General features: G+C 36.9%; 1 protein-coding gene across 10 annotated transcripts in view; it reads left to right on the forward strand.

The window, feature by feature from the left end:
- LOC145685837 (uncharacterized) overlaps positions 1-25831 on the forward strand; it is a 162721-nt gene that overhangs the window by 63644 nt on the left and 73246 nt on the right. For all 10 annotated transcript variants that reach the window (XM_081758442.1, XM_081758443.1, XM_081758435.1 and 7 more), the window contains 2 exons: positions 13905-14014; positions 21761-21915. In XM_081758442.1, the coding sequence (XP_081614568.1) occupies positions 13905-14014; positions 21761-21915 (265 nt within the window). The remainder of the gene's footprint in view (positions 1-13904; positions 14015-21760; positions 21916-25831) is intronic.

Genomic DNA, 25831 nt, shown 5'->3' on the forward strand with positions numbered 1-25831 from the left:
ATTTGCCAAATAAAAAGAGTGTAAATGAACACATAGACACTTATTTTTTTAATGGAAATCACGCGTAATAAGACAAGTGATGCAGAAAGCAACGGAGAAATACAAAATCCATTATTTGTCCTTAGCTCTCCATCGGTCCAGGGGTGAGCGCAGCGCTCACTTGTAATTCTGGAACTGCCATTGGTCGTAATGTTCTACTGACGTGTGGCGGCATCTACGAGGGCAGACAATAAGATAATGACAATTGTTGAAACAAAAACTTACATTTTTAACCAACCACAATGTAATCATCTTCAAAATACTCCCCTTGTGCCTGCACACATTTACTCCATCGGCGTTTCCATTGTTGGTAGCATCTCTTGAAGTCATCTTTTGGAATGCCTGCCAAAGCCCTGTTACAGCTGTTTGAATGTCTGCTTCTGCTTCAAAATGGCATCCTTTAAGAACTGCTTTCACCCTTGGGAACAGAAAAGAATCACACGGGGTGATGTCCGGTGAATAAGGAGAGTGTGGTAGCACTGTAATGGATTTTGATGCCAAATACTGCCGAACAGACAATGCAGTATGGACTGATGCATTATCGTGATGGAGGATCCAGTTGTCAGCAATCTCTGGACAAACATGATGGACGCGTTTTCGAAGTCTTTTGAGAATTTCTTCTCAATTGAGCCGAGCCGAGCTTGTTATAAAAAATCTCTTGTGGTCTCGCTATCAAGGCGAGACGATATGCGAGCCGTGTCCCCTCTCGTGAGCAACACTAAAAGTATTCCACATTACTGTTTAGCTTACATTTCTCATGGCTTTCGTTTTCCAGTGTAATCAGGCCATGATTTCAAGACGAGTTAAAACGAACGAACCATTTATCAAACTCGACTGGACTCGAAACTCGACGCGAAAAACTGAATCGGCTCGGAACTCGACTCGAGGATATTACCCTTGATTTGACTCGAAACTCAACTTGAATTCGAGTCGAGTCGAGTCGAGTTTTAGCTTGACTCGGGCTCGTCCCTATACATGAGAAAAAAATGGTTGCTTATTATTATTCTGTTAAACTAATTATATAATAATAATAATGTTGTTATGTAAAATTAAAAATAATGAATATAGAGAAACATTACTACTTAATAGTCAAGGGGACTCTAGGATAAGCAAACTGATCTGAAAGAACTCCAATATTACATACCATCAGCAAACTATTTTCTAGTAATAAAGTAGGCCTGCTCATCAGAACACAGTATATTCATATTAACCCCTTAATGTAAATCGTTAATTATGGCACTCTAGTTGTTGATAAATATTTTCTGCCGGGGCACTTCAGACACTTTACTTTTAAATTCTGTCCACCATCATCCTCAGCTCTTAAAAAAAAAAAAAAAAAGTATTCATTCAAATGTTCGAACGGTAAAATATTTTCGTTCTCCATCTTTATAAAAACAACACCAATCAAAGAAAAATAGACTACCGATATCATTGCACTCCTAGTTCACTCACTGAATATGTTGATTTGGAGCTGTCAAAATCTACGACAAAATCTTCCAGGTGCTTGCAATCAGTACACGTGATTACCCTAAGGCTGTCCTCATCTTCAAAAAACAGTAAGTGGCACTACAAATTTATCTGTTTGTGTGTCTGGACTGTCGGCCACTGAGAAATTCACTTACAGGAAATAAACATTTGTTTCCGAAAAAAATATACATATATTGTAGTTACTCATCCGAAATGTAACGCAAACTAGGTACGTTACTTAAAAATTTCTAACGCGTTACCGTTACAGTTACTTTGGGAAAATGTAACGCGTTAGTAGGAAACGTTACTTAAAAAGTAACGCGTTACTTGCGTTACGTTACTTCCCAACACTGTTGACTACAAAAGAAGAAAGTAAATTATCAAGCACAAGATGTGTGGTCATCTTCAGGTTAGCGCTGCGCTCACCCCTCGACCGATGACGTGACCGAATTTACGCTCGACCGATGAAGAGTTAAGGGGCGTTTACACTTAGTCGATTTGCGTTCGATTTAGTTGAATTGACGTCACTTTCAACTTAATCGACCGTGTAAACGGGACTTCAACTTAATCGCTTGTTGATCGAAGGCGACTAATCGACTGGCAACTGAATTGAAAGACGTTCTATTTTCTGTGGTTGAAATAATTGAACACATCCATCGATCTGATTCGGCCTAGTTGCTTCGATTTAGTGGCAAATGCAGCGAGTCGATTTAGTCGTGCGACTAAATCGATTTAGTCGTGCGACTAAATCGACCAAGTGTAAACGCCCCATTAGTGCTAAATATTTTTTAAGAAGATTCCATTAAAGTTCTTTCAAACGGTGCAGTCACTAGAGGACTATCTTCATTCGTTAGAAGCCGCACAAGATCTCATGAAAAAGGAAGACTACGTGGAATTATCACAAGCAATTTAAAAAGGTCAACCTTCTAACACTTTGTCTATGCTTATTAGGGAATCAAATCCATCTGCTGTTACTAACTCCTCTTTACCCATGTATGCTCAACAACCAAACTCTACCTCTATAATAATTCTTCAAATTGGCAAAATTCCAAAACCTCGAAAATTAGCAACAGATGTAGCATACCCGGATGCCCTCTTCCGCACTTCCGGTACAGGGTGTTCCCCAAAATCAAACACCAACCTGTCCCCAACAATTGCAGGTTCAGTAAACTGAAAATAGAAAACCAATCTAGTAAACAGATATGAAATAGCAATCAATTAATACATCATCAGTTGTTAATGGAACCCCAGACAGCAATTTAAACTTGCTGCAAGTTGCCACAAACTTGCTGTTGCAAGGTAAATTAGCTTGCCGCAAGCTATAATATGCAAGCCAATTAGCTTGCTTTAAGCTTGTGGCAAGCTAGTTACATCTGGGCAAGGCTTGGGGCAAGCTTGTCTTCACAAGTTAAACACAAGTCAAATTATCTCAAACGCAAGCCAAGTATAAGCGTATTCTCATCAATGGCAAGCTTTATTAAGCCTATTGCAAGCGAAACACACGCCAAAGAAGTTATATGGAATCTTGCACTAAGCGAATTTACATAAAACAGTATGAAATCAGTATAATTTAACCATCTGACAAAATCTATGCTACAATATATTGTCCCCTCACCTCCCCAATTATTGAAGCACATGCACAACCCAGTGATGCCAGTTTTGTAACAGTGAATTTCCCGTCCGAAGCCATGAAATTTCCCGATTAGACGCAAAATTTCCCGCCAACTAAAATAGATACAGTTTATAACACCTAGTGATAAATAATTTCGAAAAATATCTTTTCAGAGGGCCTATAACGTGCAGTTGAACTCATTCTCGTAACGTAGAAGCCACTATTTACAATTATGCATGATAATATCACAAAGATGCTGGCACAATATTCAAGAACACTGTAAACTTTTTTTTTTTTTTAACGAACATCATGTTTTCCTTTATGGTTTGGAAGGGAATGTTGTGTTCGGCAAAGAAACAATACAATTTTCTGGTCTTAACAAGATTTTTGTTTTGCTGCACATTACTTGTTCCTTGCTAAGAAAAGAAAAAAAGCTGTAGCAATAGACAAGGTATTTTGCTATTGCATTACATTAACTAGATGCTTAAAGTTTTTTGTGTGATACTGAAGCTCACTTTTACTACAAAAGAGCTCGATGTTACGGGTCTTATACCTAGCTTTGGTATCCATTCCCGATTCCTGCTTTTTCCTATCATATGTACCGGATGGATTTGATATTTCCTTTCATTATCGAAACATAGCAGTGACATCAGTGTGCGTGCCAAAACACAAAACCACAGACAACTGTACCCAATTTGTTTTGGAAACAATAAACCAATCTCACATGTGCGAGAGGAAGGATAGCACAATGGAAAGATCAGGTATTTACTCACGGTCAGTTCGCAGCACGAGTCCATAGTACCAGACCCTTTTTGTTTCATTTTGTCTTTACTACTCGCTTGTGCTGGCTATATGCCTGCTTAGTTGGTAAACATTGAGATAAGTCAGTGAAGGAATTGTTCATGTGAGAGAGAGAAGAGTAAAAGAAGAAAAATGAATGAATGATAAAACATACCAGAAAAGTTGAGAATGTCAGAATTTCCCGTTTTCAGCCTATTTTAAAGAAAAATTCCCGCATTCCCGGCAGTGCTCAGAATTTCCCGTTTTGCGGGAAATTTCCCGCCAACTGGCATCACTGGCACAACCATGAAAACACCCAAGTCTCCCATCTGCTTCTGCAAAACATCAAAATAAGCCTAATTCTTACGGTTTAGTTGTGACACGCAACGTGCCGTTGCTTCTTGCAAATATCTAACATGCTGCTATATTAGCCGCGAGTACTTGAAATGTCTACCTTTTTATATAAAAACGCAGAAAAATGTTTATACTTTAAACACAGCGTTCAGATAAAGTTTATAGTAAACTTTAAGTTAAACTTGAAGTTTATATTAAAATATATGCAACAGTTCTGTATTCTTTCGCGAAATAAGTAGGCTCAAATCTGCTGCCATCTATGTTCACATTTATGCTTTATACATAAATACTACAATTCGTTATGCCTCATAGTTACCGAAATATGAGGAAATAAAGAGCGATATTATAGGTACGTGGGACTAGAGTACTAGAGTACTAGACGGAACAATTAAAAAATAATTAAGTTTGTCCTTTATTCAAGCTGAATGCTAACAAGACACTAACAACGCGAACACTACCTTATCGCCGAAAGTAAGGAGGTCAGCGTCACGTGGATTTTGAGAACAACTGAAAATCGAACGCGCGCTGGCTTTTTACTTCAATCTAAAGAAAAGCGTCTCGCAAGCGAAGCGTGGGTTGCCCGCACTACGGCTTGCGCTAAGCAGAAATAAGCTTTTGTGTATAACCCAAAGCGAAATAAAATCAAATAAAAGCGATAGGCAAGCTTGCGGCAAGCAAACATGCTGTCTGGGACTAATACACCCGAAATTCACAAATTCGCTCCTTAATGATCATATACAAGTAACCGACGGGAAAACTTAAATCTAAACACGGATGAAAACAAACTACTTATCAATATCTGAGTGGATATACATATCTTGCCAATAATGTTAGATATTGAATCTTCACTTCCATCATGGCGAAAGAAATATTTACCTTCAAATTCTAAATTACACAATTCTCAACTAATGTTACAGACATTTGTAATACAATCGTTAGATTTCTGATATAAGCTTACCTGAGCTACCGAATCCCACGATATGACCACAGCCCAGCAGAATCCAACTTAATCCGAAAGCCCGAGGCATGCCCGAGGGGGCTTTTTCATTCAATGCCGTGCCTGCCTCTATAGATTCACTGGCTACCCACCTTTCGCGTAGAGATACCGCGCAAGGGTCGAGATACTTCATCTCATCCTTGATTCAATGGTATGTGTTAACTTACCATTTGAGTTTGATGCCAGTCCCTTATTCCACAGTCTCCTCCTATTGGGACCAGAAACCGTTACCCAGATATCTAGGATAAGCACTTCTCCCCAGTCACCGTTCTGTACCCCTACAGGGAGTAAGCTGACATTCCTCTTCCCGGTAGGATCGTCCAAGCAATTCAGGGCTTGCTTTAATTATGGCAGAGGTGCACCATACATTACCAGATGCAATGACTGATGTAGATAATCTGCAAGCAGACATGTTCGTGTGGAGTCAGGAACCTCTCCTTTTAGACTCGGCTAAGCAGTACGGGGCTGTCGTACGGGTACACGTTGTAGCTCAGCTACTTTCCAAACGCGGAGGCTGCCATTGGCAGTGACCACCACATTCACCCTCGGTAGACCGTTTATGCAATCTGAAACTATCTCTATTTACGGAGAAAGTACACCGGACATTACCAGACCCAATGACTGATGTAGACTGTCTCTCTTTAAAAAAAAATAGAATTTGGGAGCGGCAGCTCCCCTGGTAGGTCCGTGAGTTCTACGTCTCGGGGTAGATAATACTACCTATCTTACTCTTATTTACGAGTGTACTTCACGATACGAGTATCCCATGTCGAACCTAATAGTACGCACGAAACACGTGATCTAGAGTTCGGTCTGGGATACTCGTGTTATGATACAATTTATTCTTATCTCCAGGATTCAAGGGCATGACCTCTTGCCCATTTCGGACAATGGACTCTCCCAGGTGTAATGGCAAAACTGTCACCCTTTTGGGAGGATATACGAAGTTCTTTTATAGAAGTAATGTTTCTAGCTTGACGTCAAGCTAGAATCACCACTTTAATTTGTTAATTACTGTGTACGCAGCAGCGCATTAAGTGTTGAGTGTAACATTAACGTGAACTAACATAGCGCTAACGAGTGGTACCATTTTTGTTATCTAAATTATTAAAAAGTGCTGAATTTGGCTTGACGTCAAGCCATAACTGACAGTTTAATCTGTTTATAACTTTCCGTACATAGCACCACTAATGTCCTTGTAGCATTATCCAGTACTAAAGAATGGCATCCTTTACAATTTTATTGTATAGAAGTGTCGTATCTGGCTTGATGTTAATTTGTTAACACCACTTTCAATTTGTTAATAATTTAATACGCAGAAGCGGTAACAGTGTACTTGCTGCTAGCATGCTCTAACGTAGCACTAACGATTCTATGCCCTTCTCTTTCCCTTATTAGCTATTTTGGATAGATAGCGATTCTCTGTTTGACCGCAAGCCAGGATTGCCACTTATTTGTTAATAATTCTTCCTACGTAAAAACGCTAACCAGTATTAACGTAGCACGTACGTTTGGTATCGTTTCTGTTCTCTTGAATATTTGTTAGAAAAATTGGCAAATGTAGCTTGACGTCAAGCTAGAATCTCTAGATTTATTTGTTAATAACACTCCGTACGTAACAATATTGACATTCTAGTCGTAGGACTAAGATAACAGTAACGATTTGACACCTTTTTTCATTATTCAGAAAATTATTTTGTAAGAGTGGTAATTCTAGGTTGATTTGAAGCCAGAATCGCCAATTTAATTTGTTAATAATTTTCCATACGCAGCATATTGCACTAATAAGCTCTAACCTAGTACTAATATATTTTCTAAATTACTTTTGGTGCGTAGCACCACTAACGTTCTCCGTGAACCACTAATGATTGCTAACGTTTTTGATTTTTTAGAAGTTGTTTTAAAATGATGGAGAGGAGATTCTTGATTAACGTGTAACCAGAATCACCACTTTAGTTTGGCAGTAATTTTTCGCACGTGTCAACATTCTCTTTTGTTCTCAACTTTATTTTCAACAAGTGACGATTCTAGTTTGACGTGAAGCCACAATCCTAATTTTGTCAATAACTTGTTCGTGCAAGCAGTCATGTTGCGCCTGTAACAATAACCAGCACTAGAGTAGCATTATCGATTGACTTTTATTAGGATTCTTAAGTGTGGTAATTTTTACTCGATGAACGTCAAATCCATTGCTTGTTTGACTTTAGTTCTTTCTTTCTTTTCTGAATGGCAATTATAAAACTACATACTTGCTAACATATTACACAAAAAATACAAAATGTTTAAGGAGATATAAAATATTAGACAAATAAGTAATCAAAAGTGTGCAAATTAATCCACCTGCGATTTGCACACGTTTAAAAAAAGAGTTCCCTCATACCTATTGTACTCTACATCTCAATGTATAACTATAGTCAGTGTTAAACAGGAATTTACAAATTCTTTAAATCTGAGCTGCAAATTTAATGAAATTCAATTATTATACGACGTGGTGGGAGGCGAGACTTACCCAGCTCCTATATTTTGTTTCCTTATTTTCTCATAATTTAGTAAGGATCAAATATCATTGCGGTTCAATTAGGTAAAGTTCAACCTACTTGCATGTGATATACAGAAATCATGAGTATCGCGTCTGCCATCAGTGGATTCACAGAAACTTAAGACCAATTTAAAAATATATTTAGGGAGCCTAAGTCTTGACCGTGTGATCTCTAAACAGCTTAGATCCAGCACAAATATAAGTTAATGTCCAAAATATTTTGAAGGTATATTGAATCTCACTCCTTACCAAATTAAAGGGTTAAATTTTGGCACTGATGTGTTTTATCATGTTCCGAAATATGCTGAAGTTAGAGTATGTTCATCACTGCCCAATTTTTAGTAGTGCCTTATTTACCGGTATAGGTAATACACACCTGAATTTTCGCCACAGAGCATGCAGCACTACAATGTATTATCCAGGTATTGTAATGCTAGGTTGATATTAATGCAGTTGTCTTTGTAGTACTTCTCAACATAATGTGTTCGAAATTATTAAAAGTCGTTGTAAATGATTCCCATGCAAAATGTGTTTGAAGTACTCGACAACAATAAAAAAGTGTCTACAAGATAATTCCATCAGTTTAGAAAATTATCTTAGAGGGGTGAATGAAAACCCATTTTCAGAATATCCTCTGGTCTTTTCGAGTACTTTAAGGAAATGGGCATGGATAGCACTACATAATTTACTGTGCTTGTACTGTGTTGATAAAGAACTACGGCCAAATTAATTTAAAGTCAGCACTGGCGGCTTCAGGGCTCGTGAACAAGGGATATGATAAGCTGCAAAACAGGATCCCCTGCACGGAGCCCGAAATATTTTTGAGAAAGGATATACCCTCCGAAACAAGCACATCAGTAAGCACTTGTTGACTACGAACTATGTTAAGTACCCAGATTGTGTATAGTTATGCAAATCGTGTGCACATTTAGGCCTACAGGGTCGTCGTATTGGAATTACCTACTATGGTTGCAACATGATATCAGAAAATCAGAATAAGGTCAGAAAAGAAATAATCAATAGTAAATCTTAACACTGCTACCAGAAAGTAGTGTAATGATAAAGTTGCCAGACGTCCCGGTTTTCCGGGACAGTTCCTTTTTCCAATAAAATAATTAACTATCCCGAAAACGGCTTTCGCCTGTTTGTCCCGGTTTTCGATCTTCAGATTGAAAAAAAAAAAAATCAACCTGCAAGAACTAGTATGTCTCAACTAAAAACAGAAGGGTTTACGAAGACTTGTGTAGCCAATTCAATTTTACGAGACAAAGAACAAGAAGCTTGAAAATCACATTCTTTCTTTTGTCCTATGGATTGTTTGACTTCCAGAACGGGAAAAAAGGATTTAAAAAAACATATTCAAGAGAGGGCATATGTTACAATAATTTCCTGAATAATGATATTCTTTGTTACAATATAGTGACAGTATTACCATATTATCTATATAGTGTGTGTATGTGAAGTTGGAAAAGTCAAGGTATTGCTTAAGAGTAGACTACTTTATCTACTCCGAACATGTTTCTTTTAGACTTCCATTCTACTACATCAGACATTTATTGCTTGCTACATCAGACTTGCTTGAAAGAGATGCCGATTCCTTATTTTAAATTTCCACTTTCATTATTGCTTTTAAGCACAGCTTACAGTGACAAAATCCATCCTTAGCTTCAGTATTTTTTGTTTTGGAAATCACACCTACTGCGCCTGTATATACATTACGACCTAGCGGAGGAAAAAAAAAGAGAGTTCAAGAAGTTTGTGAACATTACTGTAGCAAGCGGACAGGAATTTAGAACACCTCAATAATAAAACGATAACTTTTGCAGAATTACCTCGTGGCTAAGTGGTTAGTATACGCGCCTTTGGCGTGGGACATCCAGGTTACATTCCCAGAGGGAGCACATGTGGTTGGGATTTCACGTTTCGTATAACCTGGCTTCTGAAAGGGATGCTAAACTTAAAATCAAATAAATTTTGCCAGGAGAAATTTATACCAGTGGAAAAATATTGGTAATAACAAAACCCGTGTTCTTGCGAAAGGGTATTTTAAGCTTTTGTTTGCTTTATTAGGATTTTTTAAATACAACAAACCGGAATTCGAAATAAGGGACGCCACGCAGCTCTTCTTATGTTATCGTTTTTACATTATTTATACATCCCTTGTGGGGCTACATTTGTGTTAACTGTGTACAGAATGAACTGGAAAATTGTGCGTAGTAACTTGTAAAAGAAAGGCAATTAATTGATTCTGACCAAATTAGTAGGATCCCTGACCGTATATATAGCTTGAGATTAGTGTTCCAGTTTTTCGTTTATAAAATCTGGCAACACTATGTAATGAATTTTCATTTTGATCTATGTAATTTTATTTCAAATTCATGTGTATATCCCGTAGTTATTTTAATTGCAATTGTATTATATGAATACACAATGGCACACGTGATGCCGGATTCAACAGCTGCCAGAGTTTTATTTAAGAGAAACACCTACATGCACATAATTTACTAATTTTTCACTTATTAATGCTGTAAATTCAAGAAGTCCGATTCAAGAATCCACGTATTACAGTAGCATTAATCTCCGTTTCCACGATCAGTTTCGAAAAGACACGATAACGACATACACTACCTCATAGTAACATACTTTGAATAACTGACCGCCAAACCCGTAGCCAGGGAGGGGCTAGAGGGGACACTGCCCCCTAAATTATTTTATCCCCTTTAAAAATAACGCTGAAGAGAATCTTCAAACTGGCTAAAAACCAGTGAAATTCTTGCAATTATATTTACCAATTAAATTAAACGTTGCGAATTTTACTCATTTCTCTGTAAAGTTGCATGTTTCTTGGTAGATGTACCAAGCATCTTCCATTCCCTTTACCTATTTCAAGAATTTAAAACCATACTCGATTCTTGCAACTATCACAGGCATCCCAGAATATCAGGTGCACTTTCAAACAACAGTATCATAGTCCACAACGTTAGTTGTCAGTATAAATAAACTCTAGTGTTTTGCTTATTGGATCAAAACATCTAATATATTTCAATCAAACATTTTCTAGGCCTTCTATCTAGAGAACTCATATAGTGTAGCCAAACTCAAACTATCACTTAACTCAGTATGATGTGTTTATTCCGTAGATAATACAAGAACTCAATTTAGAGGCCATTTAAAAATTTTGAGCTCGTGATCGAAAAACTAATTATTGGCCAAGATTACAATCTTTCCATGTATTTTTTGATCATTCCTCAAAATTCTTGTTTTACAAGGAATTTTATTTAATACTTGTCAAGAGCAATGGATCATAAGATATCCAAGGATGTTACAAATAGTGAGATCTCATTTTTTAAAAAATGTGGCATAGCACTATATTGCTCCAAGCACCTCAATTGTATAGCATCGGTTTTTTTAATCTTTGTATGTTAATGATCAATGTTCTTAGTCTTGAATTTGTGTACAGTAATATTGTCAATATAGGATATTATGTATAAAAGAAGCTATAGTTGGTACAGATTCTGTAAATAATAAATAAATATACAATTTTATGGTGTTCCTTGATCTCTTTGTCATTGCCCCCTCAGTATTCAGTTCTGCCCCCGCCCTAAGAAACCAGGCTGGCTACGGGCCTGCTGACCGTTGCTCGAGTATTTGGCTGTTAAAATTGGCAACTACTGAAAGATGAAAGCAAACACTCATGAGTGACTCAATAATGCCAAAACCATGGGATCTAGCTACAGAAGCGACGGCGCGACGCCGATTTCATAAATCATGAAAGTGATCTCAGATCTCTTTCTGTTGGGTTTCAAATTGTTATTTTTCGTGGGCAAAGAAACTAAACTTTTAAGATTGTATTGTCAGGCCACTATACGTTCGGCTCCATTTTATATTCAGCGATAGAAAGCGTGTTAGATTTTACTATTGTTTTTGCTTGCACCGACATAACTCTGAAGCTGGCATGGCTCGTTCTTACTTTTTTTAGCAGACGTGAGTCTCAACAAAATTTTAATGAAACGCTCGAAGAGCTTGATGTATGCAGATTACCTCCATGACTGTTCACAAGGATATTGGTTGCCACACACGTTTTGCACAATTTTTCTCTCCCTCCTGACCTTTTCTCTCTATTACAATTTTCATTTGGCCCCTGTCTGGGCGGCAATCGCCGCCTAGCCACCGGGCCTGGTAACAGAGTGTATGGCTGTTCTGGAAGTGGACCGGGTATCATAGTGGTTAACCCATCGGCAGGTACGCCGAAGATCCTGTGTTGGAGTCCCAGTCCATTCATGCACTCTTTCAATCTTAGTGTATTATTTAGTATCTCAAAATTGGTTCCTTTTCAGCAAACAGGCTGGAGTACCCAGACAGTCAGAGGACAATGCGTTGTTGAACAGCGTAGCGTAAAAATGCACCGTAAAAAAGACAATTCCTTGTAATTTTTCTTTACGACTTGAAACTGGGACCTTCTGCTATGCAACTCACAAAGAAAAGAATATCGTGTATTAGGGCCAAAAATGGCGAATGAGAATACCAATCGCGGTTCGTTTGTTAAATTATGTTTCAATGACAACATTGAAAATATAAAACACTTTAAATACCGATCACTATGATGTCAGGATAAGCTTGTCAAACACACCTTGCAGTCGAACTTTCTAGAAAGTGTTTATTCTGTTGTGTATGCGTTAGGTATACACTATGCTGCAGATGTTGGACGGCTCCAAGGTATCGATTAAGAGTAAAACTAGTGGACTCCTGAGTCCCACGTGAGGTGAAACTAGCCAATAAAAAATCGCGGTGTAAATGTGTGCAGTTGTCTAAGTTTTACAAATAACTGAATCTGCTGAGACAATCGTAAACGATCAGGATAGTTGTTGCATCGTGATCAACATGGAGGCAGCTTCCTAAACCACCTCCCCCCCCCCACACACACAGAAGGTGTTGTTACTTTTATGGTCGACTTGATTCATTATGTTCTTCTACGTTGGCAAAGCCATCACTACGGATCGTTACAGTGCTGAACTTCCTGAAATGCCTATACAGAGAAAAAACGTAGGTTACATGCGTAAATCCTGTTATTTTTTGACTTAACTTACGACTATATGAGACATCCTGCAGCAAATGTATAACTAAAAGCGTGTGTTTTATAATACTTTCCGTGTAAGTGCTCCATCTATACGTACTTTCCATATGAAACAAAAAATGAATATGCGTGGTCAGGATCTCAAATACGATGGATATATATAACATATAGTTGTCGTATATAACATAGTTTAAGTATGTAATATACGGAAGATTATTAGATGTCATTTATCCTCCAGTGGCATGATGTAACATCTAAGCGGAAAATAGGAAGTATGTATGGAACATATGAATAACGTATGTCCCGTACCAATCTCTATAGTAAACTAACGGATTCCGTACATTTGTACAATATACCGCTGTCCGGATAACAGATTTTTCTCAGTCCACAACTAACCATAGATATTCACAAGGAATGGTCCTCATGTAGCACAACAATTGTCGTGCAAACCTCGTACAAAGGACGTCGTAGACTATCCGTGAGTTACAATATGAGATCCTTCCTCACCCAACGTGTTCTTCTAACGTCTCTCCACCGGCTACAACTTATCCCGGCATCTTGACCAGTTCTTGAGAGGGAAGGCCTTTATTATCAGTGGTAGAATAAGCGGTTGAGGAATTCCTCAGATCAGACACTCCGGACCTCATCCGCCAAGGAATCAACTCATTAGCAATGCGATTACGAAGGCATGTAGTTGCAGACGGTGACTATTTTGACCAAGTATTGTACCCTTCAATTTTTGACTTTTGGAAATGACACACTTATATTGTACTTTTCATTCGTATGGACCTAATAAATGACGATCTGGAGTACGTTACGGACACCTTTTGAAAGTTAAGATTAATAGTTCAATAGATAAAAATTGAATATTTGTAGCAATGAGGTGAAGTTATAAATGAAAACTAGTTCCAAGATTCACGGGCAGGAACCCATTATTAGAACATTAAGTAACTTATCTGACGGTAAATTTCATGAGTTAGTAAGAGATAATTCATCTCTCTCACACACTCTCTTTCTATATATATATATTTCTCTTCTACAGAGGGAAATCATATCGTATCATGGTTGTATTGGGCTCCTCGATGTCCCTGCTGATTTTATCAATAATTTGACAAAATGGGAGGACTACGATCGTATATATTCATTCTGCAGGTAAGTTACATTTCGTTGGAGGTAACCGAGTAAAAAGTTTAGTCCTAAGAACAAACAAAAGAAAAAGAAAAAATCATAATACTGTATACACGAAGGATAAGCTTATTGTTACCAATGCTTTAGTGTGCTATCCGGAGAACGCAATGCCTTTCTAAGTCTCATTAATTGTACATTTTTACAAAATCACACCAAAAGTACTCAGGCTAACTACATGTGTTAGTGAACATGAATAGAAGTTGATCTAAGCTACATATTATACAGGGTGTCCGAAAGAATTGTACCATTTTCTTTATCATCTTCGAGGTGCTGAGTGTGAGAAAGCTATCAGTGACAATGATTGCTATTAGATACTGAAGTTTTTTTTTTTCGTAATTGAAATGCGTGCCGTTCACAAGGCCACAATTTATGATGGCGCCCACACCAACATAAAGCGTTTTGTGCTATGGAATATGCAAATACAACGTCCGTTATCGGTGTTAAACCCAACATTCAACGACAGTTTGGTGTTAATCCAGCTGACAAGAACTTCATTAAGCGTTGGCATACAGAACTAATGAAGACACGTTGCTTATGCAAAGGCTAAAGCACCGACTGTCCTTCAAATTCAGAGAAGACGGTGCAGAGAGTTCGGCAATCATTCCAACGCAGCCCTACTAAGTCACTTTGGAAAGCGGGCCGTGAATTAGCATTGCCTCACTCAATTGTCTGAAATCTTCTTCGTAAGAGTTTGAAATTCTGGGCTTGCAAACTGCAACTTCTGCAGACACTCACTGAAAATTCCGAAAAAGAAAATTTCGCACTGTCTACAGTGTAGACATGTTGGGATTCCTGAAAAATTATGATTTTAGGGATAGAGTAGTATCCAGTAACGCGGAGATCTTGCATATCAACGGGAAAGACAACTACATAATGTTCGAATCTGAAGTTCAGATCACTCTCGGCAAATCATTAAACATGTCAGAGATTCTGCAAAGTTGAATCATGCCATGCTGCCATGTGCAGAACGAAGCTTTATGGGCCATTCTTCTTTGCAGAAGGAACTGCAACGGGAGACACGAATGTTGACATGTTCCAAATGTAGTTGATACCTCAAATTTAAGAGGACTCCCGAGATTTCCTTGTCCAACATAATGGATTTCTACCCTGCTTCCATAATGACGTCAGAGGGTATTTAAGTGAACATCTACATTATTAAATAGATTCCGCTGGTCCTGATGCCGAACTGTTGTTAAAATGGCCCCGGAGGTCTCCAAATATGACATGCGGAGGTCTCCTTTTATGGAGCTTTGTTAAAGATTACGTTTTTGTCTCACCTTGCCTCGAGATCTGACAGAGCTGCGAAAGCAGATCACAGAAGCCTTTGCTGCCCTTACAAGAAACATGTTGATTCGAGCATGGAAGTTGACTATTGACTAGATATCTGCTATAATATGAGGGGCCTTATTAAATCTTTGTAAAATAGGTAGAAAAAATTATATAGTTCCTTGCTTTTGGTATATGAACAATTCTAACATTACATTAGGGGACCCGATAATGTTTTTTAAAAAGGGTATTCTTTTTCGGACAACCTGTATTATTTTTGTAAAAGTAGCAGCATAATTCGTTATCAAGATCTTATATCTATACATTTTTTTTAAAAAGTGAAAGCAAGCTAAATGAGTTCATGACAATTTAAAGAAAGCATTATAATAAGGGAGTGATTTTACCCACATTTGCAATACTTGGCCCAGAAATACCAACGAACACTTGACCAAAATTTGAGTATATTGCGGTGCCGAGAGAGCAGAGACAAATATACTGTCACTCGTTTTTCCTTGTCTCCTCTTGAAAATGTATTATGTTAATTTATCTGTACATCTTTCCGATTAAGTGCAGGTGAGGTCTGTTTCCTCGGAAACCTAGAAGCGTTCAGCTCATTTGACTAATGTCTTCTATAGGAACCTTCAGAACCTTGCCATCCTAAATCTGTAGTCACCCATTGCGTTCATTACAAAGCTTAAGATTTCTCAACTTGTACTACTCAGGCTGATTGGTGGCAGTACGTTCAGTCACGGCATCCACACCAAATGGCTGACGTATAAGTCGATGCGTCTCCTGATAGGCCCATCATAAATTCAAATAGCGGGAATAATTTAGTTTCCGGGGGTGGGGTATAATCAACAACGAAACATATACAATATATAATTATCAATCGATTCAGCTTGACAAAACAAATCGATCGATATCAACTTTAACTACTTCCGGTTTACTGAGCCTAATTTAGTTTCCGGGGTGAGGTATAATCGGCAACGAAACATATACAATCTATATATCAATCAATTCAGCTTGACAAAACAAATCTATCGATACTAAGAAAGTTGTGTGCCTTCAAAGAAACAAATGTTTTGGGGACAACTGTTAAACAATAATATGAGCAGATTCTTAGCAACGTCAACATTTAAGAATTATTTTATCTATTGTTTTTATTGAATTTAAAAATTTGAAAGATCGGTGTGAGTTGGCTCACCCAACTTTATTTTTAAGTAACCTTTAAGTTTTTTTTTCGAAATAAAATATTTTATCTTGAAGCCACCCAATAAGAAAGCAGAAATAAACAACTTATTGAGCTTTGAATCGAAATCTAAAAGGAGAAAAAGTAGTGTGAAGACCAGTGTGAAGTTGACCACCAAATATATCTTCAAACGTATCTTATTGTATTTTGAAAAATGGGATTGTTATCTTCAAAACAATCAATAACAGATAAGCCTCTCTTTCTATTTTTCCAAAAAAAAAAAAAAAAAGTTTTTCTCTTCAAAGTAACCTATAACAAATAATTATCTTTTGCTTTCATTCGAAATATGACGGTGTTACCAGTGTGAAGTTTCATCACCAATTTCTTTTGTAAACACTTTTATGTTTTTCGAAAGTTGTTTTTCTTCCAAATAATCAACAATCCCACATCAAACAATTGATTTTGGTTTTCAATGGAAATTTGTAAGTATAGGGACTTGGCTAAATTTGGTCACATTTAACTTTAAATAACTTCTTACTATTTTCGAAACAGTCTATTTTCTCTTCAAATCAATTAATACGAAACAGAAAACAAATGATTGCCTTCACTTTTAAAGCAAAATTTGAAAGTGTTGCGGAGGCCAGTGTGAAGTTGCCTCGGAACTCAATCGATTATTGGATTTATATCTCATTACGTTTTTCGAAACAAACGATTTTTTACTTCAAAACAATCAATAACAAACGAAAAACAAACTCTTGACTTCGTTTTCGAATCAAAATTTGAAAGTAGGAGGGGCCAGTGTGAAGTTGCTCCCCCAACTGTATTTTGTAACCCTTACGTTTTTTTGTTTTGTTTTGTTTTTTAAAACTTCTTTTTTTCTTCAAAACAATATCAAACGAAACACAAATGGTTGGCTTAGATTTCGAATCGATATTTGAAAGTGCACGGCCAGTGTAAAGTTGTCATTCCCCCTCAACTTTATTTTGTAAATAAATCTTTATTTTTTTTCGAAACAAACGAGTTTTTCTTTAAAACAATCAATAACAAAAGATTTTGATACCGAATCGAAATTTGAAAGCAAGGGCTAACTTCACGTAGATGTAACTACATAAACGAAATAAAAACATCGAAAATCTTAATGTTCTTTGTTCATGTAATTGCTTTTTCTTGTTTCTGTTTTGTTCTTAAGCAAAAGGGCCTGCTAACTAACTAACTTTATGGACTATAGAGGCTGGAGGTTGAATGCTGCGTTCACAAAAACTCTATATTCACTTCCCCCCTTAGGCCACAGTTTCCAGTTTCTACTTTATACTCCAATTTCTGTGAGGTCCGTCCTAATATTGTCCTTCCATCTTCGCCTAGGATCTTCCTATTGGTCTTTCTCCAATTGGATTTCCAGTTAAAACTTTCAAACCACCCCTACTTTCTTCCATTCTGACTACATGACCTGTCCACTTGAGCTACCTAGATTTCATAACCTTAACAATGTTTGGTAAACAATATAAGTTATGCAGTTCCTCGTTATGAAAGTTCCGCCATTCCCCATTCCTGTCGTTCTTGGGACCGAATATTCACCTAGGGATTTTATTCTCCAATACTCTGTGTTCTCTCAGAGTAAGCGACCAGTTTCAAAACCATACAGTACAACAGGGATGATTATCGTTTTATAGAGTTAAGCTTCAAAATCTACGACAGAATTCTTGAAGATGAAAGATTTTGATCTGAATAATAACACGAATTCCCTACTTTCGGTCGAGGTCTTATTTCTTCTTAGATATCGTTTTGGTCTCTTAATATTGATCCTACCCTAACTGCACAATTACATAGCAGTCATATAAATATCATGTTCCCTCAAGCACATGGAAATGTGCCCAGTATGTGCCTTAAGTACGTGTGAGAAAGAAACCACATGGATGGCAAGTGATAGTCACAGTCTATGTCCGCCCCTAGGCACATGCCTGATATGTACCTGGGAAACTTACCTAGTATATTGCAAGTAGATTCCTCATGCCGTAAGCATCAATGAACCACTTAATTACTCCCCAAAATATGTTAAATCGCCTATATGCGTAATATGTTTACATTAAGGTGAGTCTAAAAAACACTGTAAACAAGTAAAAAAATGTGCCTCATGGTGGGCGTGAACCACAAACCCTTTGATTACTATTCGCGTTCTCTTCCGACATGGTCACGAAGTCGATGGGGAAAATGTTGCTTGTAGAGGGATAAATCCTCAAGGTCTTTTTAATTTGGCTAATCAGATTGCTGTTCCCTGTATTTTCGACGATAACCGTTTGGGATCAGATAAAATCCGCTCGCCATGTAATTTTATAACAAAATGACGCGCGTTTCTTTACTTTATTTCATGGTTCTTCCATTTTCACTTTCAAAATGATCGGCGATAGTTGGCATCTAAAAGATACAATTCTTTTTCCCTAACTACGTAAATAATTAACTGTTCATGTATGAAAGATTCATCTTAATTTTTATTCGTCAGTTATGTCATTTCTTTCTTCTGCATTCATCTCCCAAATTTCATGCATTTGTTGCTTCTTTTTTCTAACCGATTGTCTACTAGAAGGACAGAAAGTGGAGCAGAAAGCGCAAAAAACCGTTGCATGTTACTGCGCATGAGCAAATGCAAAGAGCTGACTGTCATTCGCGCGTCTCTGCAGATATCAATTATGTCATATGCATCTGAAATATATGCACCTAAAGTAGGTTAGTACCTCGAACATGAAAGATGTATGTCCCAAGTGACGATATAAAAACAAATGATTATCACAGTGCTAAACTGACCCAGGTATATAAATGCTACATTTGTGGTACATAGTCGCAAATATCAATTGAGTGTAACAAGCACCTAAAACTTTAGTTAGCTGAAGTATATACTTAAGACATGAATACCATAGGTACCAAGTGTCGGGTACCTAAGAAGTAGCTGAGACACCTAAATGGCACATGGCTAGCACATCTTGTGCTGTTATGGTAGATATTTGAAAGTATCCACTTCATTGAAAGAATTCTTCGAATTTTGACATTTTCACAACCCGATCCCGGAAACTAAAATAGGCTTAGTAAACCGGGACCGGAACACTAAGTAGTTAAACTTGGTATCGATCGATTTGTTTTTTCAAGTTGAATCAATTGATATATAGATTGTATATGTTTCATTGCTGATTATACCCCACCCTCGGAAACTAAATTAGGCTCAGTAAACCGGAAGAAGTTAACCGGAAATAACTAAAATTGATATCGATCTATTTATTTTGTCTAGTTGAATCGATTGATATATAGATTGTATATGTTTCGTTGTTGATTATACCCCCCGGAAACTAAATTAGGCTCAGTAAACCGGAAATGGTCAATCGGAAGTAGTTAAAATTGGTATCGATCGATTTGTTTTGTCAAACTGAGTCCATTGATATATAGATTGTATGTTTCGTTGCTGATTATACCCCACCCTCCGAAACTAAATTATTCCCCAAATAGCAAATAGTACCAAAGTGCTATGTTAGTATCTCCGATTCTCCTCAGCACTAGATGAATTGTGATTGCCCTGTGTGCACAACGTCCCTGCACTGAAACAGTCAATATGCACATTGTTGTTTTGGCGCGCAAGTCACGTTGTTTCTTTTGTGTGTACCATAAGACGGGGTTACTTTTCACAAATTATGAAGAGAGTATCACAGTTCTCTGTCGGCAAAACTATGAACACAAAAGGGGAAGTTTAAACTGGCACCGTAAGGTAGAACATGTAACTGTATTTTGGCTACAATGTTGGCGGTTGACATCTGTTGTAATTACCGGGAGGGTTCATTGTTGTAGAGATATGACGTACAAGATTTCCCGTCAAAGTTAAGTCAGTTTCGTAGAATACTACTGTGTATAATGGGACTTTGATGCAATAGTTGAAATTGAAATATAAAACGTTTTAAAGTCATAAAAAAGTAAACTGGGAGAAGGAGGTTTCAGCCTAAACTGGGGTTACTTTGCACCGGTCCAAAATGCCGCTTACATAGGAAATTATTATTACTGGAAACTCCTGCATTCTAAATTTAGGTTAATTTCCTATTTAGGAAGATGCCGGAATGAATTGTTGCCAAATAAATTATGAACAGTGGCGGATCCAGATAAGTCATTTGAGAGAGGCTTCACTCACAAAAACTTCGTTTTATTTAGCAATGACTAGATTTTTGGGCGGAGGGGCTTGCAGCCTATACGCATAGGAATGGTTAACATTAGATTTTTAAAAAATCATGCAATTTTGGTGGGTTTGAGCCTGAAAGTCCCAAATACGGTAAATCTCCCACTAATTACGGTTGGGATGATATTCTTGGACATGAGGAATAACTGAGGCAAATCAGTTCATGGGGATTATTTTCTGTTCTTGTGTTGGCATTTTTGTGGGACATATGCTAAACTGTTAGAATGGTGTTCCTGTGCCGGTACCAGAAAATACATAATTTTCTTTACAAATATTGATAATTCAAACTAAGTATTGATACCAGTACCATCATTCTAATATCAATATTTGTAGACTGCATGCAGTTTTGTGTAGAAAGTAAAATTTGTAAATACTGAAGGTAAAACATTGCACAGAAACGTTATGTTCGTATGTTGAACATACTTTTTTGTATGTTGTGCAAAGTAACTCCAGCTATAGGATTACTTTGCACCAAAGTTTATATTTGAATAATTATGGCTATAATGAATGTTTACTAATGAACTTGCACTATTGTTTTCCTTATATATATTATATGTTTAACATACAGTGTTCTAAATCATTACGTTTGTAAGTTACATGCGATTTTCTTTAAAATGGCTTAAATTTTGTGCAAAGTACGGTATACTTCATCAGTGCTTCTTTGTCATAAATTACAATTATTAGCTTGTCATATGTAAAAAGTTGCAAAGAGAAAGCTCACTCTTTCGAAGAAGGTATAAAACATGTTATTGAAAGTTTCTGTTATAAAATGATTGATGAGAAGTCATAGAGATAAAACATATAAATAATTTCTTTGCATTGACCAAGTATTGTAGTTATTAACTATATATATTTTAATATTTGTTATTTACTTATTTGGACATACTTTGATTTGTATTATTATGCGTCACACTATTTGTAAGATTGTTCTGTGAAATTCGAAAATTTTACATTATGAAAGTGGATTAAGGAAAATTTATAAAAATTATCCGTTGAGATTTCCACTTTTCTTTGTTTTATTTATAATGCTGGTTTCTGTCTTTTACAGGAGAAAAGAAACAGATGATTCTTTTTCCAGGTGCTTAAAGCACTTAATGAAAGCGATGCAATTATGCTATTACCCGAATTTCAAAGATGATAAACCAGCAGCCAATGCGGTGACGGCTACCATAGATTACGTCTGTCAGAATGAAGCAAAAACCTGTAAGTATAGCAATTATTATATATATTAAAAGAAGTTCATTGAATTAGCTACTTCAATGTAAAAATTCAGTCTTTGACGAAAATAATGGTTTGAAGAACATATATCAGCGATTCACGTTGTAGTCATGCGTGGTCAAGACGAGAAGGATCTCTGGTACGAACAGGACTCATAAAAGTGTGCTTATTAAGTAGTTCTTTTCCTGAGTATTTGATTATGCAAAGCTTATCCCAAAATTAAACCCTTCCCTTCTATCATACCCCCCATACACACTCACTCACACTTACTTTATGCCAAGGATGAAAACTGTTAGCAGTGACACCGAAGTTGGCACAAAGTGCTTTCGAAAACAACACATACGATTATGAGAGTTAAAAATAATAATAACCTGTGGAAAGGTACATAAAATGTGTTACGACAAGATCGAGGGATGATATAACTATGTTTTTTTTAATTAGAGTAAGATTGTGATGTATAACACCGTTAGTGTATTTGTTAAATACTTGGAAAATAATTAATTGACTTACTGTTAGGTTCAGCTTAAGAATAAAGGTATCGAATAATTAAAATACTTATCTTTAGAATGCAGTAATTGGCGCAGTCGAAATTGAGAATCTATACAAACAATTGAAAAAATGTGAAATATGTTTCCAATACGGCAAAGCAAATTCAACTTATCAAAACCAGTTGTAACACTCCATATAATTCTATAAAACAAGACCAAAACCATACAAATTGACAGAATGTCTTCAAAATTAGAAATATTTTCGCCCCTTTTTTTATCTTCTGCAGAACTGCTACGGATCATTACAGTCAAAATGTTTTTACAAAGTTGCCAGATACAAAACATCACATCCTCCCACCTTTTGATTTATGACAAATAAATGAAAACAAAGTCACACTAAGTAACGTAGAGTTATCTTCACCTTTCAACCTTTTCTTGTTGTGACAACACGTTCACTCTTTTCTTCAATTTTACCTAAATTCAAGCTTTACGAGGGACATTCCTCTTCATCTTTCGCTTGCACAGCACCTTCTTCGGCTTGAACAAAGCACACTTCCAAGGGGTACAATCGCTGAAAGGGTCTTATAATTTCTCCACTCAGTCTTTATCCTAGCTACTCTTACAACGTCGTCCTTCCCAGGGTACACCTTTGTAACTTTTCCTAAAGTCGATATAGTCTTACTGTCACTTCCAACAAGTACAACGTCTCCTTCTTTTATTTCTCTACAAGTTTTTTTTTTTTTTCCGGTTTGCTTCAGTACTAACTGACTTAAATACTCACTACGAAATCTATCTATCAATTGTGTTTTAATGTGCTGCAATCTTCTAAATTTTTTGACATCAAACGTCTCTATATGATCCAGATCAGATACTCCTATTTCCAAATTATCTTGTAAAACATAGCTGGAGTAATCGGCATGAGAAGTTTGAATCTTCTGACAAATAGGTCAACGGGCGTGTATTGATAACTGCTTCTGTCACACAGCACTGTACTCAATTCTTTATAACTTAAAGACGCTCTGCCCAACGTTCTACAGTCGGCGAGAACTATCTTGGCAGTGACGTCAACGCTCCCAGTTGCAAGGATACCAACTTACGCTATTCACAAATAGTGCTTAGATGGCACACTGAACGTTTCGCGCGTCACGTCGTAACTACAGTTTAAAATAATGCTGGTAGCGAACTAGAGAGAATTTAGATAACAATGTATTTGGATAATGCTAGCATATATACGTGCATTGTTACGACAAAGAAAGAAAAAATAAGATTAGACCCTGTATTTATGTCGTCAAACGACAATATCTTTCCTTTCAAAAAGCAGTTTTCTATTTCCAATAGATTTTTTTTTTAACCTAAATCCTAACTTGTGCAGTATTTGTTGTAATGCCCACTCAGAACCTTTGAAGTCAATGCTTTTTTTAAGTTCACACAATAATTTATTTAGGGTGGCGACAATGCTTTCAGCATAGAGATTGTGAATTGTTCTACGAGCTACTACTTCTTCGAAAGAATCTAAATTTGTTTGTCTTTTCCGTATATTTGGCCTTGCTTTACAAGGTGTTACGACGGATTGTCCAGACTTTACTCCTTCTGTTTCACAATTCGTCACACGGATCTCTCATTGACACATGTTGCTCGGGAGGTTTCATGAACACTGTCAGATTTATTACTGTTAGCTGCAAGAAGAGTTGTAAACATTAAAAACAATGTCTCCTGCATCACAATGCAACGGCTTGCCTTTCTTTAAGGTACTATCACCCATTCTTATACACAAAATTTCGAGAACGAGAATAAATCAAAGGATTGACAACTTTCACCAGTCAGCACAGACTATACAGCCCTACACAAAGAAAACCAAGGGCGTCATTTAGGGGGGCAGGGAGGGGCATTTGCCCCCCCCTTAGTTCGAGATTTATGTAGATTTTATCAATAGAATAGTAGTAAGTTAATGACAAACGCGAAATTTTACTTATATCAAGGGGTCTTGCCCCCCCAAGCCAAATCTGAAATGACGCTACTGAAGAAAACACGCGCTTTTCAGTTCATTTCATTTCGCTTTTGTTTTTTAATTTGTTTGTGTGTTTTTCCTGGAAGTGCTGTTCTTATATCCTATTGGCAAATGTTATAGTTTTCAAAGCTACATTCACTAACCCCCACGCTCTGTTTCCGCGACAAGGAAACACGTTCACATATCATCCTCTAACTCAAGGACCGTGATAGGTAGAGACATGGGGGTTTCTTTAAAATAAACGTTGGATTTCCCTTCCCATTTCGTTCACTGCATATTTGTGTCTATCTTCAATAGAACGAAAGTTTGTAGCATGTTGAAATCTGAGTGTTGTTAGAACAGACTAAACATAAATGGCTATCATTTAAAATTATTTTCCACATACTTATAATATAAAATTCAAATATAAAATAACCATATTCTTCATGAAAGTTATATAAATATAAAAGCAAAAAAAATGTAGCATTTGTCTCCTCGAACTCCAGTTATCGTTATACAAAGATGAGAAGTATATTTATCAAAAACGAATCTCGAAATTCGGTTCATTTCCTTTCGCTTTCCTGCTGTAGAGAACGGAGCGTGCTTTTTAAGTTAGTATGTGTGTTCGCGCATTTTCTCTTTCCTGGGATTGGACGTTGAATTCAACGAAGCGTCTGCTTGAACCAGTGGAATGGCATTTGAGCAAGAGCGAAATCTACGTCACTGCCAGGATAATTCTCGGGCACTGTAGGAAGAAGCTTCTTGATCACTTGTATAATTCGCTCCCACCATCCACCCCACCAGGCAGCGGTGGGTGGAATGAATTTTCACTGGATTCTTTCTACTGATGAATACAAAGAAATTTGTTCCCATTCGATTAATTTAAAGAGATTGTCTGCATCGACAAAATTCCTTCTATTATTACAATAAATGGCTTTCGGCCTTCCGCACCTATCAATAAGTCTCTTAAAAGCTGAAAAAGAACTAGAGGTCGATAAAGACAGTACCAGTTCTAAATGCACTGCACGATAAACGGCACAAGTAAACAAGACAGTCCAACATCTTTTCCCATCTTGAAGGAAGAGAGGCCCAGCTAAATCCACTCCGGTTATTTCGAAAACTAATGCATCTTTTGGTGTAACATTATTATTTTTTGCATCGCACCGTTCACATTTAACACATCGTCGAACAACAGAACTTATAATTTTTCTCCCACGAAGAATCCTAAACCTTTCACGCAACTTTGTCAATAATACTTGAACTCCAGCATGAGTTGATTTCAGATGTTTCTTCAAATATCAACATATTTACAACTTCATGCTAAGATGGTAATACAGTTGGATTTCGAAAATCATCTTCATTGAGTCTACGAGCAATTGTAGTCTTTAACCTAATCAAACCTTCACCATGAACAAAAGTACACAAT

The sequence above is a fragment of the Thermobia domestica genome, chromosome 5 (genome assembly GCF_964235325.1).
Source record: "Thermobia domestica chromosome 5, izTheDome1.hap1.1, whole genome shotgun sequence".
NCBI classification, from domain to species: Eukaryota; Metazoa; Arthropoda; class Insecta; order Zygentoma; family Lepismatidae; genus Thermobia; species Thermobia domestica.